The sequence below is a fragment of the Nanorana parkeri genome, unplaced genomic scaffold (genome assembly GCF_000935625.1).
Source record: "Nanorana parkeri isolate BGI_ZX_2015 unplaced genomic scaffold, ASM93562v1 scaffold2, whole genome shotgun sequence".
NCBI classification, from domain to species: Eukaryota; Metazoa; Chordata; class Amphibia; order Anura; family Dicroglossidae; genus Nanorana; species Nanorana parkeri.
In genome coordinates this window covers 2,425,525-2,446,795 of record NW_017306270.1, presented here as the reverse complement: position 1 = coordinate 2,446,795, position 21,271 = coordinate 2,425,525, and the positions used below count along the sequence as shown (strand labels likewise).

Below are 21,271 nucleotides of genomic sequence, written 5' to 3'. Positions count from 1 at the left end.
TCCCCGCTCCGATCCGCCAGCGCTGACTGGCGGAACGGACGGGGGAGGGGGCGGGTACAGCTGGCTCTGCCTCTAGATAGGCAGAGCCAGCTGTCACTCATGCAGCTGGGCGGATCTCAACATCGATGTCGGGATCCACTCCGGCTGCGGCGTCTCAGTATACTGCGAGCTGTAGCTCGCGGTATACTGAGCTTAGGGTAACGGGAGGACGCTAGTTTGTGTCCTCCCGGTACCCTTAGGAGAACTATGGGGAAAAACACTGACCCCATAGTTCTCCTTTAAAGGCACAGGTACGCACAAGGGACACCGCACATCACAATGGTAGCTGAGACCCCCCATGCGTCACTGCACCAAATCAGTCAAGCAAAACAAATGGCAAACACACTCATCAATTTGTTACCAGCTTTACAGCAAGGTGCACATGGAAGGGCTTTAAACAGTAATAGCAAAAGGTTTCCCAGCACACTCACAAGCCAGCATGCAAAAAAACTTTGGATTGATTTGGATTGTTCTATAACAGATGGAATAGCCAATTTTTAAAGGCTGACCTCCTTACCGCTCAGTGTTGGGCATCTATCAGTGACATTAGAACAAGACCTTTTTTTTAAAAGCAGATGTTTGTATCATATTTTTAAATTAACAGGACATTTCCAGAATGAGCATCACAGTTACTGCAAACCATGAGCACATAGAACATTCACTGCATGATTTCAAATAGGCACTAGTAATAAAAGTAATCTTTTTCATAATTGCGATATAAAGAAAATGATGTGTTCTTTTGGTAATTATCTTTTTTTGTGTTTTTTTGCAGTTTCATGAAGGTTGCTGGTAAAGCAGTGGATGCAGTTACCTGGCAACAGTAGGTATTCAGATTTTTATTTCATCCCTTTTTATTACCGTTCACTGGGCTCATTTTGTAATATGGAGAATCCTTTGACTATACTGTAGCTCGCGGTATACTGAGCTTAGGGTGATGGGAGGACGCTAGTTTGTTATCCTACGGAGAACTATGGGGAAAAGCCCTAACCCCATAGTTCTCCTTTAATCATTATATAGGAAATTGAGCCTTATTGCTGATTTTATATATAAGGTAATCATTCTATATTAAATTAAGACCCGCGTTTTACATGAAATATTAGCATTCTTCTGTTGAAATTTGGCTGAATTGAATGTTTCTCCATAGGTGTCTTTCTTTCTCTGCAGCCTTGAAAAAAAAGTAATTTACAGCACTTCTGGGAATCACATTGTATCTGGTCTGCAAACATATATTCTGAAAGAAAAATACACAAAAAGTCTGAATCTGGCAGCAAGTCTATTTTGCATCGCACTGACTGAATTTTACATGTTCAGCCTCTTATCATGAATAGCTCTTGTGTAACCTTCACCTCCTTTTCCCTGACAGGACTTGAATGTAGTCCAATTTACATTTGCTAGGCATTGCGAAAGGTGTAAAGTGGAATTATGTCCATTACTCCAGCAGGCTTTTGTCATTCGCTCTATGTAATGACCATGTTTTTATTGGATGCAAAGGGACATATTTATGAACAGTGAATGTAGCATTCACCAAACATTCACTGCAGGTATATCAATCACTGTCATTTAAAACACATGCATCAGGAAGAATCACCTGCTCTGTTTGGTGAATGTCACATTTACTGTTTTAAAAATATGCCCCATAGACTTTTAGTGACCACCGACACGTTTGAACTGTTGAAGGTCATTGGTTATATCTTGTATGTGAGCCCAAGGAAGCATGTAATAAAAGTCACACTATGTTCAGATGAAAGCATTTAAACCAAACTCTCTAGTTCAATGGCTGAGAAGGCAAATACATTTCATTATAAAAATTAGAAAAGAACTCCAGGCATCTTTAAAACTCTCCCTTGCAGTGGGGCCCTACATTGCAAGGGTTAAGTGCTCTTGTTGTCTAGGGGATATAATAAAGCAGATATACATACCGTGTTTCCCCGAAAATAAGACACTTTTTGCCCATTTTTTTTGCCCCCAAAAAACACACTAGGTCTTATTTTCAGGGGATGTCTTATTTTTTTTTTAATGTGCAACAAAATGTACAACAATCCAAAGTTATCTGGTGTCACTCCGCCTGTCACAGTAACTGGCGCTATAGAGTAAGTATCGGCTAATGCGGCTCTGCTCACTCCGCCACCGCAGCCTTGCTTTCTACAGCGCCGGCTTCCTTTGCCATCAGGGACAGCTGTGCAGCAGTGGGGACATCAGACAGTGGACAGCGTGGTAAAGTACGGTACCATTCACCGGTACACATTACAGTACAGTACAGTACCATTACATTAAGCAGTGCCTTCAGGGGGACAGCAGTTGGTGAAGTCTGGTACTGGAGTGCTCCCTGTCACTGTGCTGGCCGGAGGGAGTCCCCTGTCATCCCCTTAACACAGTATGTCCCTGCAGGCTGATACCATCTCTCCTGCTCTTCAAGTTCCCCTTCACATTCTACCACCAAACTAGGTCATATTTTCGGGGTAGGTCTTATATTACAGGAATCTTGAAAAATAGTGCTAGGTCTTACTTTCAGGGTAGGTCTTATTTTCGGGGAAACAGGGTACCTAAGCCTCGGTCCCACCGCAGTCAGCACTCACCTCTCTCCTCCTCCGCTCTGGCAACGTACGCACATATAATGCAAGTCAATGGCCCTGCATAAGATGTAATGATGTCAATGGTCCTTAGACCTCCAGAGACCCAGGGGAGAAGAGTCGGTCTAGCAGCCAGGTGGGATCGAAGATCGAGTGAGTATGTTTGCTTTCTTCTAGCCACTAAAGAGAATGACAAACAGTTACCCCTGCCGTGCAGGGGTGGCCTCACTGCAAGGGTAAATTTTTTAAATGACCAGATTTCTTCTTCAAAGGTCGATATAAAAGACAAAGATTAATGCAGTTCTGTATTCATTAATACATCATTAAATGTACATTGAAATCGGTGTAAATACCTGAATTTCAGTTGGTACCAGCCCCTTCCAATTGCCTGTACAGTTCAGATCCAGAGAGGTTAAAGCAGCACATGGAGCCAGTCATTTTTGCTGCAGTGCTCAAGTGCTAACAAAAAGCAGAGAGATGAGCTCATCAGTCTGCTGCTTCTCCTTTCACTGTCCAGTCACAGGGCGGGGGCGGGACAAGACCTGTTACTTAAAGCAGAATTCTGGGGGGAAATTATGATTGACCCTTACAATGGGGCTACCCCTGCACTGCAAGGTTGCGCTGTGTGGCAGAATAGTAGACAGAAATACAGGGGCGTCCCGAGGCGGGGTGTCACCCAGAGCGGAGACCGGGTGACACCTAGCCGTGACGTCATCGCACATGCGCGTGACGTCACCACGTGCGTGCCCAATGATGGCATTGCGTATGCGCGGCCATCTAATTGACGCCTGCCTGTGGCCATCTTGGTGGTGGATGCTGGCAGAGAGAGGAGGGGACGTTCGGCTGGCAGGATGAGGTATGCTGCCGGGTCCCCTTCTATCATCTGACACTATCGGGCTCTCGGCTCATGACCAAGTCCCTGACTTGTTAGAGGGGGTGACACCAAAATGACAGTCATTTTGGTGTCACCCCCTCCAATGGTGTCACCCGGGTGCACCCCCCTTGTGACGCCACTGCAGAAATACCAATCCTTTGAGAGCTAAAATAGTTCTTATTTATGTATTTCATCCAAATATTAGCTGTTTGGAGTTCAGATTTAAATTATTCATTATAGGGGTGTAAAATATCATAGAAAGATTTTTTTATATTTTAAAAGTGAGAATGCAGAGTAATGAAGCATGGTAGCATTGTACTACTAGGACAACATAAATTAGAACCATGGCCCTGATGATGGAATTGTGTTACACCATAGGGATTTGATGGAAATATATGAATTCCCTCCAATGATTGTTTCTGCCTTTATTAGCCCAGTTACTATTTTTTGTTATCAAGAAAATATATTTATTAAAGGATCAATACTGCGCAGAATATACAGAAAACAGCGGAGTATCTCAATAGTCACAGTCCGTTTACAGCTCAGTTTATTTTAGTACCCGCGTGAATATAATTTTTGTGGACAACCTACAGATGATTGATTTCTATCTTGTAGCTTCAAAACTTTAAAAGATATTGTCTTGGAACATGAGATTCCGAAGAGATTCTTCCATTTCCTTCTGCCGAGAACTCTAATGAAAGTGAATAAGTGTTACATCCACGTCCTGGACTGGCCTTTAGATAAGACGGGTCGTAGTGCAGAAACAGCTGAAATGGGACCATTCTGTAGAGTTTATCAGAGAGAATAGAACAATGGAGACCCCCACATAGAAATATCTATAAGGGAAGTTATATCATGCACAGAAACAGTTTTAACAACAGCGGTGAACTATGTATCTATGTATTTAAAGGACGCGTTATTTAATGGCTCTTGGTCTTATCACTATTTAGTCAATTCAACAAATTGATAAAATATAGTATTGGTAAATAGCACTTTGCTGTCACTTTTTCCTTGTTCTATTGAATAAGCAGCTGTTCCTCACTCAGCAAGCTTATATAGCAAGGATTGTGCTGTGCCCCATGGGCCCCAGAAAGGTTTGCACCTGGAAGGAGCGCTAAGTCCAGCTGCAATCTTACTGTGAGAGCTCGCTCTGTTTTCTAAGACTCTCCCATGCCGACTGCGAAGTCAGCCCAGTTCTCCAGGAAACCAAAACCTTCCTTCTGACACCAGCTCCGGAGCCACTTGTTAAGCTCCCTCAACTCGCGCTGTCTGTCCGGAGTGGCTCTTGGCACCGGCAGTATCTCTGAGAAAACTACCGTGGAGGTCCTTTCCTTCATCCTAGCACCTAGGTCTCTGAACTCCTGTTTAAGGACACTCCAATTTCCTCCTATTTTGTCATTGGTGCCGATGTGCACCATGACAACGGGGTCGTGCCCAACCCCATCTAGTAATCTGTTACAATAGACCAAATCCTTGTCCAATAAAGTAACACCATAATGGATTTTTTTTTCTAGTGAATGCACATTTTTAATTTTTACTGTCTCATTTAAAGTTTGTTTCCACTTTTGCAGTCAAATTTGAGAAAACCGCTATATATATTTAGTATGTGTTCCCAACACAGCATAAAGTCAAAGGTTTTTCTTTTTACTATTTCTTACCTTTTAGATGTTTTGCTGCAGCAGGCAAAATGGCTGATTCCAGACACCTTCTCAGTGATCTGTCCTATAGAAAGAGTAAGGACTGAAATCTGAGGATTGTGCTTCTCTCATTAACTTCATTAACCACTTAAAAACCGGGGTGTTTACACCCCCTTCCTGGCCAGGCCATTTTTCAGTATTCAGCGCTGCGGTACTTTGACTGACATTTATTCCATCATTCAACACTGTACTGAAATATATTTTATACATTTTTTTGGGAACAGATAGAGCTTTCTTTTGGTTGTATTTAATCACCACTGTTTTTTTGTTTTTTTTTTACTATATAATGAAAAATGTACCTTAAATTTGGAAAACCCTGGTTTCCCTAAGAACTGTATTGAAATACAACCTTTCCATGGATATCTGTAGATCAGATCGAAAAGAGGAACAACAGAGGAGGAAAGACGGGTAGAGTGATTTGGTAACAAATGAGAGACAGCTCCTCTAAATGGGAGACTAGTGTGGGGTATGCATGGAAAACATGTGGTCTGCTATCGTATGGCCTACTCTTTAATTTGTGGTATCTTTGATGGAATTTTCTGCTTTTGTATTGATGGATCATTGAGTTTCACAGAGCAGAGAACTCCGAATGTGTGAAACAGACCCAAGAATTACAACAAACGGCCTGCTCCTTTCTTTTCAAAGAGCTCACACAAATCAGAAATACAATCTGTAGAATGTATAGGAACGCCATGACTGCGGATTTATTCCTCAGGGCAAAATGCAGGGGCTACATAATCCAGACAACTCAGAGGGAAGAATTATAAACAGATTTTCTGTTTCATTCCTGGAAACCTCACAGGAGCTCAAAATTAGGCCCAGCATTTCTATTTACATCAATTAATTTGTTCTAATCAGCCATTGAGCTTCTGAAAGATATCCAATGGTTTTAATGGCTTAAAAATAATGAGCGTATTCAGAGGATATCAAAAGGTTTGGAAAGGAAGAAAAAAAAAAATACTGGCAAGAAAAAACGGTAATATTGCATTTGGGATTTCTGTTTTTCCGCCCGACCTTTGTGCAGTCTGTACTTGTATTGAAGTGTTTTGTTGTGCATAGACACCAGCAAAAATAGAATGAAGTCATAGGTTACTTTTGGTGGAAATATGGTGTAGAACCTTGTGTGTTGATAAGTTACTGGCCCACCTTACTAAAATATAGAAGTCTTGAAAGGGTTGGCAATTGTGAACTGTCATATGGCATGCATAATCGAAAAGGACTAAGTACATTTGCTGATATTATCTGACCTACTCTTCACTTCACAAATAAAGAACAAAATAATATATGGAATGGTGTATATGGATTTAAAGTAGAACTGAAACACTTTTTTTTTTAAGTTTTTGATAGAGTGAGGGAGGGTTATAACCACCGTCAGCTTCTTTTTTGCCATATGGTTTCCACTAGGGAGATTTCCCTTCATTTCCTGTCTGACAGTCACAACAGGAAGTGAGAGGAAATCCCTCCAAAGGGTGGTACACACTGCAATGCAATTCACAGTAATGGAGCATTGAACAGCAAGTTACCAGAGAAGAAGTTACCAGCACACCATGGCATATTTTGCCAACAACGCCTTTATTTACGTTCATCATGGTATCATAATACAGAACAACATTTCGAGACCTTACAGGATCCCTTCATCAGGCCAGGCATTTTTTGCAGAAGACACTATGGTGTGCTGGTAACTTCTTTTCTGCTAGGTGTACACGGTGCCATCCGCATGTTACAACAACATACACTGGTTAGCCATAACATTATGACCACTGAGAGGTGAAGTGAATAACATTGATTATCTCATTACAATGGCACCTGGAAGTGGGGGGATATATTAGGCAGCAAGTGAACATTTTGTCCCGGAAGGTGATGTGTTGAAAGCAAAATGGAAAAAAATGGGCAACCGTAAGGATTTGAGGGACTGCGACAAGGGCCAAATTGTGTTGGTTAGACAACTGGGTCAGAGCAACTCCAAAACTGCATCTCTTGTGGGATTTTCCTGGTCTGCAGTGGTCAGGACCTACAAAAAGTGGTCCAAGGAAGGAAAACTGGTGAACTGGCAACAGGGTCATGGGCGGCAAAAGCTCATAGATTCATGTGAGGAGCAAAGGCTGGTCTGTGTGTTCCAATAGAAAGGTGTCTGAACACACAGTGCATTGCAGTTTGTTGCTTATTGTGCCGCGTAGCCCCAGACCAGTCAGGATTCACATGCCAATCCGTGTCCACCACCACAAGTACCTACAATAGGCACGTACGCATCAGAACTGGACTTTGGAGCAATGTTAGAAGGTGGCCTGGTCTGATGAATCACACTTTCTTCTACATTTTGTGGATGGCTGGGTGCATGCCTGTCTTACTTAGGGAAGAGATGGCGCCGGGATGCAATATGGGAAGAGGACAAGCCAGCTGAGGCAGTGTTATGCTTTGGGCAGTGCTCTGCTGGGAAACCTTGGGTTTTGTCATTCATGTGGATGTTACTTTGACACGTACCACCTGCCTAAAGATTAGGGCTGATAAAGTGCACCCCTAGTGAATTTGGGAAAATTGAATTACCAACACCAATCTGCCCCCTCTCCCCCCACTACTGCTCTTTAATCGAACATTCCTTCCCCTCCGGGGCTGCTGGTATACTATCCATATATCCGTACCAGCCCTGCGCTCGGTATTTCAAATTTCACTCGCAAATGGTGAGAATTAATTGGTCAGCATGGTTACCTGATCGTGATGACCAATGAGAAGTGTGTCAGGAAACCAGGGGTGTCACCTCCCCCCAGGGTCAGCGGGCATGGCGCAGGGTACGGGTCTCCCTCCAGCCAGGCAGAACCACTGGTGCCCGGGTTGCAGGTGCGCATGCGCGAGTCGTGCGGCAGGTGCGCATGCGCAGTACGCAGGCTGTGCGCGCATCCCCAGGAGCACGTGCATAGTGTGCCTGCACCTGTTTAGGCCTCAGGTGTGGACCTAGCGGGGGGAGGTTCCCGTACATACCCATACAACCTCTCGCCTGCCATTGGCTCTCGTGAAGAGAAGCCTCTTAGTTGCCTCGGTGACAGGGGGCGGACTTACACCCCCTGGCTATAAAAACCTGGCCAGAGCTCTGGCTTGTTGCTGAGTTATCTCATCCTGTGGTGTGATTTCCTAGCTCCCTGTACATGTGCCTTGCTTTGTTTCCTGACCCCCTTTATCTGGACCTCCTGTTGCCGACCTTGGACTGCCTTTCGCCCCTGAACTTTTGCTGCCTGCCTCGACTCGGATTGGACTTGACTTCTCTTTGGATTAACCCTTTTGTACCTCTGCCTTCGGACGCTTCAGGCCATTTCCTGCCAGTGAGTTCCACTTTGTTCTTCTGCCAAACCATTGGCACTCCTGACAAAGTGCTTCTGACCGCACTGACCAATAAGAAGTGATTTATGTTAAGAAGCGCTTCTGATTGGTCAGCGTGGTTAGATGACCATGGGTGATTTGCGAGAGGAATTTGAAATACCAAGCGCAGGGCTGCGCTGCTGTGTACAGAGTATGGATAGTACAGCAGCAGCCACGAAGGGGACGGAGCATTCAGTTAAAGGTAAGAACAACGGCAACGGGGAGAGGGGGAAGACTGGTGGCGGCAATTCAATTTTCCCACATTCACCTGGGAAAGTGGAATTACCCTTTAAATGGGTTCTACCGTATTTAGAGGCTGTGCATGCTTCATATTACTACCGTCATTCTGTGAATATGTACCACCTATATTTAGCTTCTCAGTTCCTTGGTATTGTTCCCAAAGCTTCATGAACGCTCGTAGCCGTAAAATCAAGTCTGGGAAGCACAAACCAGGCAGCAATACTTCAAGATGGCAGATTTCAGTATAGTTCCAGTGAAAATATTATTCCAGTTATAAAATCCACACACAGCAGGACCGCCTGCAATCTGCAACTGGTATTGTTATTAACAGTCTCAGTTTGTGCACATTTTCTTTCACGTTCTCACTCGTATTTCTATCTGTGGTTGGCCACCGGCATTGAATATTGTGGCTTCTGGCTCCACTCTATCCACGACCCAAGAACCCGAACTGACGTGACCGTAGCCGAGTCTAGCCCAGGCACTCAACAGTTAAAAAGTGTTTTCATTGACTATGTTCATGTCACTAAAATATGATTGTCTTTTTAGTCACAATATTGATGCACGTGTGGGAAAAGCTGTAGACTTCCTGAAAACCCGACTACTTGATGCTCTGGCAGAACAGATTAGGAAAATTCAAAGCGTGAGTTTCTTTTTTTAATATTTATTTTATTTTTGTTGTTGTTTATAAAACAAGTTCCTAATTATTTTTAAATATGAATGATACAATACAACACACAAACTATAATAACAGAATGGTAACTGGGTAGCAGATTGGATGAGCACTCTTTTAGGCTAGGTTCACACCTGGGCGACTCCTGACCGTGTGGTCACGGAGTCGCCCACCGCAGCCGATCGCGCTGTGGGTGCCATTATTTTCTAATGGCACCCCAGTCTTGCCGGGGGCGGATTGTGCGGTTTCCCACTGAAAAAAGCTGCACGTCGTGTGTCGCAAAAAAAGATATATGTACCTTTTTTTTTTTACTGATTGCCGTGTGAATGTCCCCCCTTTGAAATCAATGGGGCAGCGCGGCAACCGCTGTGTGCACTAGCGTCCCGGGTGTCGCTGAGGTGTGAACCTAGTCCTATAGCTGGATGGGCTTGACAGGTGAAGCCAAACAAGTGAATACATATACAGTAAACTCCCTGTCATCCGGCATCCACGGGGTTTGGTAGATTCCAGATAAATGTAGTTTCCGGTTGCTAAAGAGGTACTATTAAAGAATAGTCCTAACTAATGCCATACCCCATACTATAGCACCATACTATACCCCCATACTATACCACATCATAACATAAACTCTGCATTGACTTCATATTAATATTGAAATGCAGTAATCAAAAGCCAATTAAGACAAAGAGACACACGATCGTTTCCAGGATAATATATGCCGCAGATCAGCAAAACAGTGAGTACACAGGGGATTGTTTTTCCTGGCTGGATGAGAGTTCTGGTTAGATGAATACCCGATAACAGAGCGTTTACTGTAATTGTATCTGGTGATGTATGCATGTCATGTACATTGCACAGCCACACTGGTGACAGATCTATTTCCTGATTTAGCCATTCAGATCCCTCCTTCAGCTTTCTATGTTACATCTCCGCGTCCAGCCTGATCACTGGCCAATGAATGACAAAGAATCCTCACCACTGTCTGATGAGCTGAGCCAGGGAATTAAATTGTTGAACCAGGTAGGAGTAATGGTGAATTAGGAAGTGGCAGAATGATCGTCTTGCCTTTCAGAGGGGGAAGGATCACTAGAACGAAAGGCTAGGTCAAAATTGAAGAACTCCAGGAATTTTTTTAATTAACCCTTGCAGTGGGGCTAACCCAGCCCTGCAAGGGTTAGGTGCTCATTTGTGTCTAGGCGCTAAAATAACAAAGTTATACTCATCGAAAGCTCTGAGCTGGCAAGCTGTCACAGTGATCCCTCCAGCCAGTCTACTCCTCCACTGCGGCATTGGAATCTTCCTCAGCGTCCTAATGTCTATACATTGTGCATAGACATGGTGATTTACGAGACCTAAGACCGCTGCAGAGAAGAGAGACTTTGAAAGGACCGGTCTAAGAAGAAGCCAGCTTGGAGCTTCGGGTGAGTGTAACTTTGACACAAATGAGCACTTAACCCTTGCAGTGCAGGGGTAGCCTCACTGCAAGGGTTAATAAAAAAAACAATTCCTGGAGTTCTTCTTTAAAAATCCTTTGAAAGCACATAAACCTATACACATATACAGTACAGTATGTATTTTATATGAACATTTAGCTGTCTACTTGCAGCTCCACTTTAACGTGCAACAGAAGCCAAAAGGTTTTTTTTTATGTGTGAAAAGGGATTCAAACCCGTGTTAGGTTTGTTTTTTCCTGTTTGTGTCCCCATTGGGGAGATTCACCCTCTCTATTTGTCTTCTGTGGTTCTGCGGTTATTACTGAAAGTGAAAGAAAATACCAAATTTTGGGTGGGCCCAAAACAGGAATAGATGTGAAATCTTCCAATGGTGGCAGTAGTTCTGGTTACCCCCAAGCATTTCCTTCTCTACGGAGGGATTTCCTCTACCTACCTGTTGTGGGTATCAGATAGGAAGTGAAAGAAATCTACCTTATGGGACATATGGCAAAAAAGGCTTACAGGGTTATAACCCTCCCTTACTCTATCCAAAACTTGGAACTTGGTTACAGTTCTTTAAAGAAGAACTCCAGGCAAAAACTTTATTAACCCCTGCAGTGTTGCTACCACCTGACTGCAAGAGTTAACTGCTTGTTTTGATCTATGGAGGAAAATACCAAAGTTATACTGACCTGATCTTCGGAGCCGGTCGGCTGTCACAGCGTTTCCTCCAGCCTCTCTCCTTCCCTGCTGCAGTGATGGTATGTCCCTTGCATCGCCACATCGCCCTCACAGTTCAAATTGTCAGCACCCTTCCATCTGGCATCCCTTGAACAGCTGATCGAAGGAGCCAGTTGGAAGCAGGCAACCAATCAGCTGCAGGCTCCGTTTGAATATTCTGACAGTGGCTGCCCAGAATACAATGCAAACAGCAGGGGATTTATCCATCAACGCTGGTAAACATTGATGGAGGGATCTGTTCTATTTTTTTTATTCAGCCTGCAGGCGTATATACCCCGCTTTAGTTGTCAGAGGTGACTCTACCATTGATGCATCTCAGTTCTGTTAACCCCCTGCAATGTCTTTGTTGTCACCTACTGTCTGTGCATGCGCTCCAGCAATGGCTGCATGGAATTTTCAGAGTAGACGATGCCTGCTTAATGTAGGTACAAATTGTGGAAAAGAAAGGGAACTTTAGTTCTGTGACTTTTATACACATATTTTTTTTATTTGTGTAATATAAGAACCTACCCAGGCTATCAAATCAATCTGTATCCAATCAGGCAGGCTCTTGCCCTACATAGTTGTTGGTAGATCTAAAGGACATTGTGCAGTCAGATTGTAACTTGCGTGATGAGGATAACTTCCTTTGTAGTGGACCTGTTGAGCTCATTGTGTAGCAAGTAGTTAAAATTTGAAATTGCAAAAAAACGATTTTGCTTGCTTTTAGCCTCTTGCTAAATGCACTGGGAGAATATACCTTCTGCCGTTAGAGTTACTCTGCATGTACTTACAGTTATTGCATATATTGTGCGCTCTTATTAAAAACAGCCTTCCTGAAAGTTCCTTACTGTGTACGTCTTTGCTCCTCTACAGAAGTGTGTATGTTTTCTCCACAGGTGGTAAATATGCACACCCCAGGAAAGAAGGTATGGCTTGGAGGAATCAGTGCTCCATGGTCTAGAGGCACAAACAATTTATCAGATACATATGCAGCTGGATTCCTGTGAGTAAATGTGGCAGTTACTCTTCTGTATCTCAGTAAATGTAAAAACATTTCTTGTAGGCACTTTATCTTTTGCTTCTCTTTAAGAGGACTATAGTATAGGAATGGGGAAGTCTTAAATTCCAAATGGTGTTGACATTTAGCAATTAAAACTTATATAGATGTTAATTACACGCACCCTTTCACTGGCTACTAAAAGTGTCACACGCTCATTCGGGGACTACTAAAAATGTCAGTCTGGTATCTGCATAATTCGATCTTCCAAACACATGGTTTTAGTGTTCCTACAGAACTGGAGGGATAACGTGCATACAAAGAGCCAAACAGAAGACAAGGGGCAAGGAGAAGGAAACACGATAGGAACGATTTCAAATTTGCTGTTCTGTAGTTAATTTAACGTTTGGAAGTAGAAGACAATGATCATAGACGGAAGGACTATTTGTATAGATGAAAGTGCACGAGAATGACCACAAAGGTTAGGAGAAAAAGGAGGGATGGAAGTTGAGCAGAAAGACAGAAGAGGAAGCTGAGCATGAATAGAAACAGAGGAGAGTGTCCAGGGAAGAGAGGTGGGTGGGTGTGGGTGGAAGTGAATGCACATGACCAGGGAGGAGAACGTGCATGGAGTAGAGGCATTGACCAGAGAAGAGAGGAGGCATTGCAGCTCTGTTGGGAGAACTGTTTTGGACTTCAGCCTGTTGTTACGCTTGAAGTGCAAGCAGTGGAACAGTAGTTCCTATTGGAAGATTTCTGCTTCTGCTCTGGAAACAACTGTAAAATGTTTGATCTCCCATCTTCTGTCCTGGTGACAGTGATCACTGTGACTAATTGTGAGGATAGATTACCTCAACAGGAACATAGACAGCAATTAAAAGTGTTTTAATGCTTTTCTGCTCTAGCCAAAATTAGAAAAGGCTTTTTCATGAATGTTCCTTTAAATTTCTTGGAATGTAAAGTTTGTTTTGCAATTGTGTTCTGTATAGTGTTGCAAAGATTTTGCTGACTGTTAGGTTTTAACAATTCATTTTGGTTAATTTACTAATTTAAATAAACTTAGTGGCATATAGATAATAAACAATAAATATACTGATATTATAATGTTCAGAATGCTCTAATTTTTGCCATTACAAAATGCTTTGTAAATCAGGTATCAAAGTGAACTTGGCACTAAATTATAGGTGCCTTTTAGTACCTGCAAGGAATTAGTGATTAGGTCAAGCCTTGTGTCCCTCTGTAGCTACTTGGATCTTAGACCCAGACTGATTATGAAGCCTTAATTTCTTTTCAAAACATAAACCCAAATTTCCTTCCTGCTCTACACTCCCTCCCACGTCATTCAGCTATGGAATGCCAGAACTTGACTGGGCAGCAGAGGTTGCATTTGAAAGTTAGGAATGGGGCTAAGTATTGGTAGGGGGCAGGGCTTAATCTCAGTTTGGACAGAAGTCAACAGCCCAGGTACAGCTTGAGGCATAGGATCCAAGGAGCTTCACAGGGACACAATTACTTTCAAAGTATAGGGTGACTGCACTTCAGCATTGTTGTTACATTTTAGGCTAGAAATGGTTTTAAATAGCTAGGTAAGAAATAGTAAAACATTTGAATACATTAAACGTATACCTAAAATGAATGTAAGGATGTTTATAAAGCATATAACTTGTCTTTGTTTGATGAATCAAGCATTATTATCACAATTAGTACTAGTGATTCCTTTCTCAGTTTTAGTATAAGGTATGTGATACTGCAGCTTCAAGCATCAGGGCCAAAGCACATTGCCTGGCCAAAAAAAAAAGTCACCACCTGGATTTAACTAAACAAATAGGTCAGAGCCTTCCATTGGATAATTACTAGGTTCAGTATGTCCCCAAAAAATGAGGTCAGCTGCCTACCTGAATATAGTTAACGACCAGGTTCTTCAATCAATTAATTTTCTTCTTCCCTGATGGAACATTGGCCATATTTCAAGATAACAATGCCAGGATTCATCGGGCTCAAATTGTGAAAGACATCACCGCTGGCTCCGCCTATTTGTTAACATTGTAGCCGCTGCTGTCAAATGGGTCTTCTCAGGTCACGGCTGAATTAAACCAAATGGGCGGAGTCGAATGTGACGTCACAACTGGCTCCTCCCATTATCATTTCCTTTTTTTATTAAAGGAATTGTAAAAAAAAATTTGTTTTTTTTTGGTATGGCACAGGGAGGAAGGGGGGAGCTCGCTCCCCCCCCCTTTCCTGCCCTGCCAGGCCAGTGCACAAATTAAGGGTCTGGTTTAGAATTTCAGGAAGACGCCATGTTTTATTTTTGTATTGGGGTCCCCCTTAAAATTCCTACCAGACCTGAAGAGTCTGGTATGACTTTTGGGAGAACACCAAAAATTCTTTTTTTTTTTACATTAGAGGCCCCCTCTAACATTCCTACCAGACCTAAAGGTCTGGTATCAGTTGTAGGGAACCTCACGCTTTTTTTAAATGTTCTGCGGACTGAAAAAAAAAAGGCATTTTTTTCTTTGGTCTAATGTCACTTTGATGCAACGAAAATTTGTTCATAAAGAAAATTTGTACATACTACCACTAACAAAAATTCACCTTTTTTTTTTAAAGCTGATGCTTAACACAATAAAACTTCATTCGGGAAAGAAATTCGGATGCATCCAAAATTTTTGTTAGCGGAAATTCGTATTCATATTAATGCTGTCATTCGGAAATTCAGATGCATCCGAATGTACAAATCAAACATTTTTCCAAATTACAATTCGGACCGAAGCGAATCGCACACGTCTAGGGGATAGCCTGTGCAATAGTAGGCCAACAAGGAGGGAGTTACAGTACTCTGACCATTGTCCCTAACATAGCGTCAGTGTGCCACAGAGGGGGTTACAATTTTGACCTAAATATGTACTTATACAGTTTACATCATCCATATTTTTCAATTTCAACCACATTTCTTTCAGCTTGAAACTGAAAAAATAGGAATAAATCTGTTTTTCCATTTGCTATAGACGACAAATACGCTAAAATGTCTCTGTCTACAGAAACCATTACCCCACTTTGATTTTTACCTCTTAACCTCACTGAGCTAATAGACACACATAATGCAACATTTTGGCACCACATCCCGCGAAACATCTGTGCAGTATCACAGCTTGCACCATACTTGTATTGGGATATGGGCTATGTTACACGCAGGAAATATCTCCCTTTCGTCTCAGCGCTATTGTAGCACACATGCAAAAGCAATTTGGACACAGATTGCAATTACTACACCTCTGTTAACGCAATTTACTCTGTGTCAGCTCTCGCTAATCAGATCCTTTGAGCTTGTCAGTTCTTCAGCAAGCATAAAATCATTAACCCCACTAAAAAAAATAAAAATGTATAAATGCTGACGCCACATGCGTGCCTTACTATAAATATGTGCTATAAATAATTTTTAGCATCTGGAGCATTTTATAGCAATGCAGCTGTTTATGACTTTTCTAGTTTCCCATTTATATCATTAGACTCAGTATTTATTAATGAGACCGCATGAATAAAATACAAAGACAGATATCAAAAGGTACCAAGACGGGGCTCTTCCAGTTACATTTTTTTACCCGCTCAGAGCAGGCAAAAGTGCACTCGATCGCCAGATTTGTCCAATTTGCCCTTAACTAAGCAATAAACTCTGAAATTTGGCATTGCCGACACTGTAAAGCAACAAACTGAGAAAAGGATTAGAGCGCTGCAGTTAAACTACACTTCATAGCAGCTACTTGGCAGAAGCCCCCAGGCATCGGCAATTACATGTGTTTAGATTTCTCCACTGATCACAAGCCTTATAAGCATTTATTAGTAGAAAATTATACATAACACCTCAGTAAGCTCGCCCTTTCCTCTAAATTGATTCCACGGCAGGTAATTTGAACAAGCCTGCATTTAGTCTGCCACTGGTAAGGAGCCTTCATTCCTGTGTCTTGTGTATCAGTTTACAGGTTGGGCATGGGATGCAGTTAACCCCTGTAGCTGGAAATGGTCATGTTAGGCTTATGCAGCTCACAATCATGGTCATGTTAGATTCTGCACATGCCCAGTACGCCACCTGAAGGTAATTCAGCATACCACAAAGATTATTTACTAACTAGTTTGACTGCACAGTAATCCAGAACAATAGACTATCAGTCAGTTGTAAACAGTCCTATAGATGCTGGGCAATGAACACCAATGCAATTGTATTTTTGTACATTTGTGCTATTGCAACCCTACCATCATGTATAAATTGCCCCCTGACTTTAGAGGGGGTAAAATGACACTGGGGGCTTCTTCTGATAGTACAAACACAAACATTTAGCAGCACACTTAACAGCTAGCATGCCAAAAATGTACACTGTTTACCAATTTGTGTTAAAAATAGAAGTTTTAGTTGTACAACTTTTGCAAAATATGTGGAAGCCACATTTTCTGCCAAGGCCCCTTTGTGTAGTGTGGTCCTGTGTAGTGTGGTCCTGTGTAGTGTGGTCCTGTGTAGTGTGGTCTCTAATCTATGAGAGCTTTCATCTTGGAGCACATATAGTAAAGGATAAATTGAAGGCAGGCATGCCTGGAGGTAAGCCCATTCCTCCTTCAAGGCACAGGGATACACCAGACGCCCAGCACAGCACAATGGCAGGTGAAGCCCCTAGTGTGTTCCCATAGCAAACCTAGAAAAACAAAAATAACAACCGTACAAATCAGTTTCTAATTAGCACCTAAAGTAAAGTGCACATGGAAGGGCTTTCTAAAGCCCTATCTTCTGATAGAAGACTAAAACAAGTGCCAGGTAATTGTCTAAAGAGTCCCAAAAAAACTTTATTGGCTTTAGAAATGGCATATTAAAAAAAGATTAGCGTAGGAGACTGTATTCTTCAACATATGGAATCTAGAACGCTAATTAATTCTTGCGTTCCAGATTGAGCCTGTGCTCAAAGATCAGTAAAATATATGTGTACAGTGTGCGCATCTATAAAAAAATCCATAAGCAGAGAATTTGCTTGGTGGCAATGATGCACAATCCTATGACCATACAGTATCTATTAGTAATTCAGGCCCATGTGTGTCTGTGCCCACGCTCTACGGTACATTATGCTGACTGGCAGCAAACCTTACACATAAGCATTTGTTTGAATAAAAACACATTTTCAGATTAGGTCAATTGTTTGCTGTGGTGCAGTTCTCATTGCCGGCTTACCATGTGTTTATCAGTTTTGAGGAGTGTAAGCTCATATAGCAGCTAAGTTTAGTTGCTGTACCTGGTTTCTATTCAGCATTTAAATACTGAAAGAGGGCACATAAAGAGACAAAACCTGTCTTCTCCACATGGGTAGCTGACCACCAAAAGTGGTTCACAGGAAGGGTTGCAGCTCTTTTATGACGTATTATGTGGTTTTTGTAGATTTAGGTAGTATTTAGTTCTTCTCTAAAGCCCAGTTGAAGTCTCACATTTTTTTTCTTCTCCTTATGGTTCTGAAGTTCATCACGTGTGATTGATTTTGGCTGTAAAATACTTTTTTTTTCTAGTGAAAATGCACTTTCTGCACCCTCCCATTCCAGTGCTTTATGCTGGCATAGATGAGCCATGGCCACCCTCAGCCAACTGTTCTCATGTAGTGCTGTGAAAGATAGGGGTTGTTTCCGGCCAGGTCTATTGAATTAGGGGGTGCAGTAAACATTGGCTGTTGCCTAATGAAGTGCACAGTCATATTTAGGCACAGATCACAGCTGCTACAATAAGAAAGTTGAGGCTGTAAAAATGGAGGTTGTTAGTACAATTTGTCTGCCTGAATACAATATTGATGACTTCATTTTGATTTTAAGTGCTTAGGAAATCAGAGCTTGCACAGTTTTCACCGTTTGTTGCCCTAAAATGTGATGCGCAAACTCACTGGCCAGTAGACTGGCAGCCGTGGGCAGGGCTGCATGTAAACCACGTTGCAATCTGCATCCCGATATGTCAGTTTACTCGGGTATTGTGCAAAGAGGGTGGAAACAGACAAATAGGATTACTTTAAACTAACACTGAGAGTGCTGTCCTGAGCTCTCTCAGTGTTATCTAAGTGGAATCTGTGGAGCTTTTTGCAAAATATTAAGAGCTAGAAGGCACCGAAACTGTAGTTTGTTGATGTGAATAACTTAGCAATGCATGAATTTAAAGCCTATGTCTTAAAGCCTACTTTTGCAGCAGGACTACCCTCACCCTGCTGTTTATATCTAGGGATATTATGAAGCTGTCTTTCACTTACCTGATCCCTGCTCCGCTGGCAGTTGATGCTCACCTCTCTCCCTCCACTCCAGCTGTGCAATGTACTTCGGGGTCCTCATGTATATTGCAGGGCTTTGCACCCTGCATTGTATATGATGATGTAAGTGGGAACCCAACCACCAGTGGGTAAATACGCTGTGGGCACCAGTCCTGGAGCCTGCGGGAACAGGGATCAGGTATGTAAAAATCCTTTACACAGGTTTTCTAGACATTAATAAGCCTTTGCACCACTGTACGTTTTTTTTTTTAACCTGTATATAGGCTTGTCATCTTGCTTCACATGTGACAGATTTGTTAAGTCCGTATTACCTCTAATTATTATTATTATTGTTGAGTTTTTCATGCAAATACATTTTTTTAATGTTATATGTGTACAGCTTTTCATTTAACTTTGCTACATAACATACAGTATAACTGTGGAAGCTTCTTCTTACATTTCATAGACCCAGTTCATTTGTACTTACATCACATCAGTTCATGAATTCTATTTTAAGTGTATTCATCTTCCATCCCAACAATAGGGGAGATGGCAGATGTTGTAATGGTACGTACAGGCTGTCATGTTGCAGAATTTATTATCTGGTTGCTCTATGATTTTCTGTAAGGACACAACCTATGTTGAGACATGAAACTCGGAGCTTCATCGTCTTTCCCAGTGACTAAAGCAGAATTTGTTTTCTCTCATTTAGGTGGCTAAACACGTTAGGAATGTCAGCCAATCAAGGAATTGATGTTGTGATTCGACACTCATTCTTTGATCATGGATACAACCATCTGGTGGATCAAAACTTTAACCCGCTGCCGGTAAGGTTATAATAAACCTAATGATGATTTGATCATATGTATCTCTGTATTTAATGGGCATTGCATTATCTCAGGGAAATATGGAGCTCTTGATGCTGTAGGGATAATGAAAATTATTGTCAGACCATTGTCGGTGCTGTGCTGTGGATCTTCTCATGGTATTATGAGAACTCAGAGAGATTTACATAATAAGAGTATTCTGTGCAGAAAAAGACAGAAATTATATTACTGTACTCTAGCTAAATAGACTTAATAGAAGACATCATGACATGTCCTGATCAGTATAAAAAATGTCAGGTTTGACATTTGAAGTATATGCACTCCTTACAGCGATTAGACCTGAACAACCGTGGTGCTCGCTAGGGATGCACCGCCACCAATACTAGTATCGGTATCCATGCCGATACAGAGTATTTGGGTGAGTACTCATACTCGTCCAAATGCTCCGATACCTTCCTCGATACCAAAACTTCAGGTCTATGCCATAGGGGAGCATAGAGCCCCTACTGGCTTCCTGATTGGCTTGGAAGCCGGCTCCATGCTGATTAGCTTGGAAGCCGGCTTTCCAGCCAATCAGCATCGAGCTGCTGAACAGCCAGCTCCTTGCTGATTGGCTGGGAAGCCGGCTCCATGCTGATTAGCTTGGAAGCCGGCTTTCCAGCCAATCAGCATGGAGCCGGCTTCCTGGCCAATCAGGAAACAAGGAAGTGGATCATTACTCGCTGCCCAGCTTCCTGATTGGCCAGGAAGCTGGTTTCCCAGCCAATCACACTAGTCACATAGTGACCTGTTGCCCTGATTTGATGAGGTTTTGGGGGTTAGGCTGATTTTAAGAGTTTGGAATAGGCTCAAGTTTGGTGTTAGGTGCAGGGGTTCATTTAAAATGTACACTATCTTATTTAGATGTTTTGCTGTGATAAATTAGTTGGCTTCATATTTACCATGGCAATTTTCTATCTATGGTCAAAAACTAAAAATAAATATGTATTTCTAGATTGAATTTCCGTAAGTTCTATCCCACTCCTAATAACCATATCAAGCTACAAGATTGTAAGCTTATATACTGAAGATGCCCATAGAATGGACTTCCCCAATGCACTGACACAATTTCACTCAGCCCTGTGAATATGCACTTTTCTGTCCTGGCTCTCACAGAACCTGCCTCTGGAACTACAACTAAATGTTTGAACAATGTAACATTATCATTGCTTGCTGGAAGCAATGCATGATGGACTATGTAGTCTAATGGAGATTGCATCACATCAAGCAGCAGGGAAAGAGATGCAAAGCACACTGGGAATCCAGGAGGTTGCTAAAAGTGATGGTCAGACGGAAGGCAGCACTCACTACATAGAAGGGATTTTTCCATGCAAGCTTTGATTGTATTCATCAGAAACACCTCCAGTATGTATTCCTATTACAATGCTGATGTTATAACAGGAGAGGATATGCCGGGACTTTACAACTCCTTAAAAGTAGTATTAGATGTTCAAACTTTTGTGAATCCAGATCAAACAAATATACATTACCCAGAAAAGTATTTCTATACATTTTTGCTTACAGTCATCATATTTCCAAACAGCTCCAACTTTC

At 42.2% G+C, this 21,271-nt stretch overlaps 1 protein-coding gene across 1 annotated transcript in view; it reads left to right on the top strand.

Moving 5' to 3' along the window:
- Positions 1-21,271, top strand: part of HPSE2 (heparanase 2 (inactive)) — a 165,632-nt gene that overhangs the window by 113,176 nt on the left and 31,185 nt on the right. The window contains exons 6-9 of the mRNA XM_018557128.1: positions 812-859; positions 9,318-9,411; positions 12,494-12,600; positions 19,564-19,678. Coding sequence (XP_018412630.1) covers positions 812-859; positions 9,318-9,411; positions 12,494-12,600; positions 19,564-19,678 — 364 coding nt within the window. The remainder of the gene's footprint in view (positions 1-811; positions 860-9,317; positions 9,412-12,493; positions 12,601-19,563; positions 19,679-21,271) is intronic.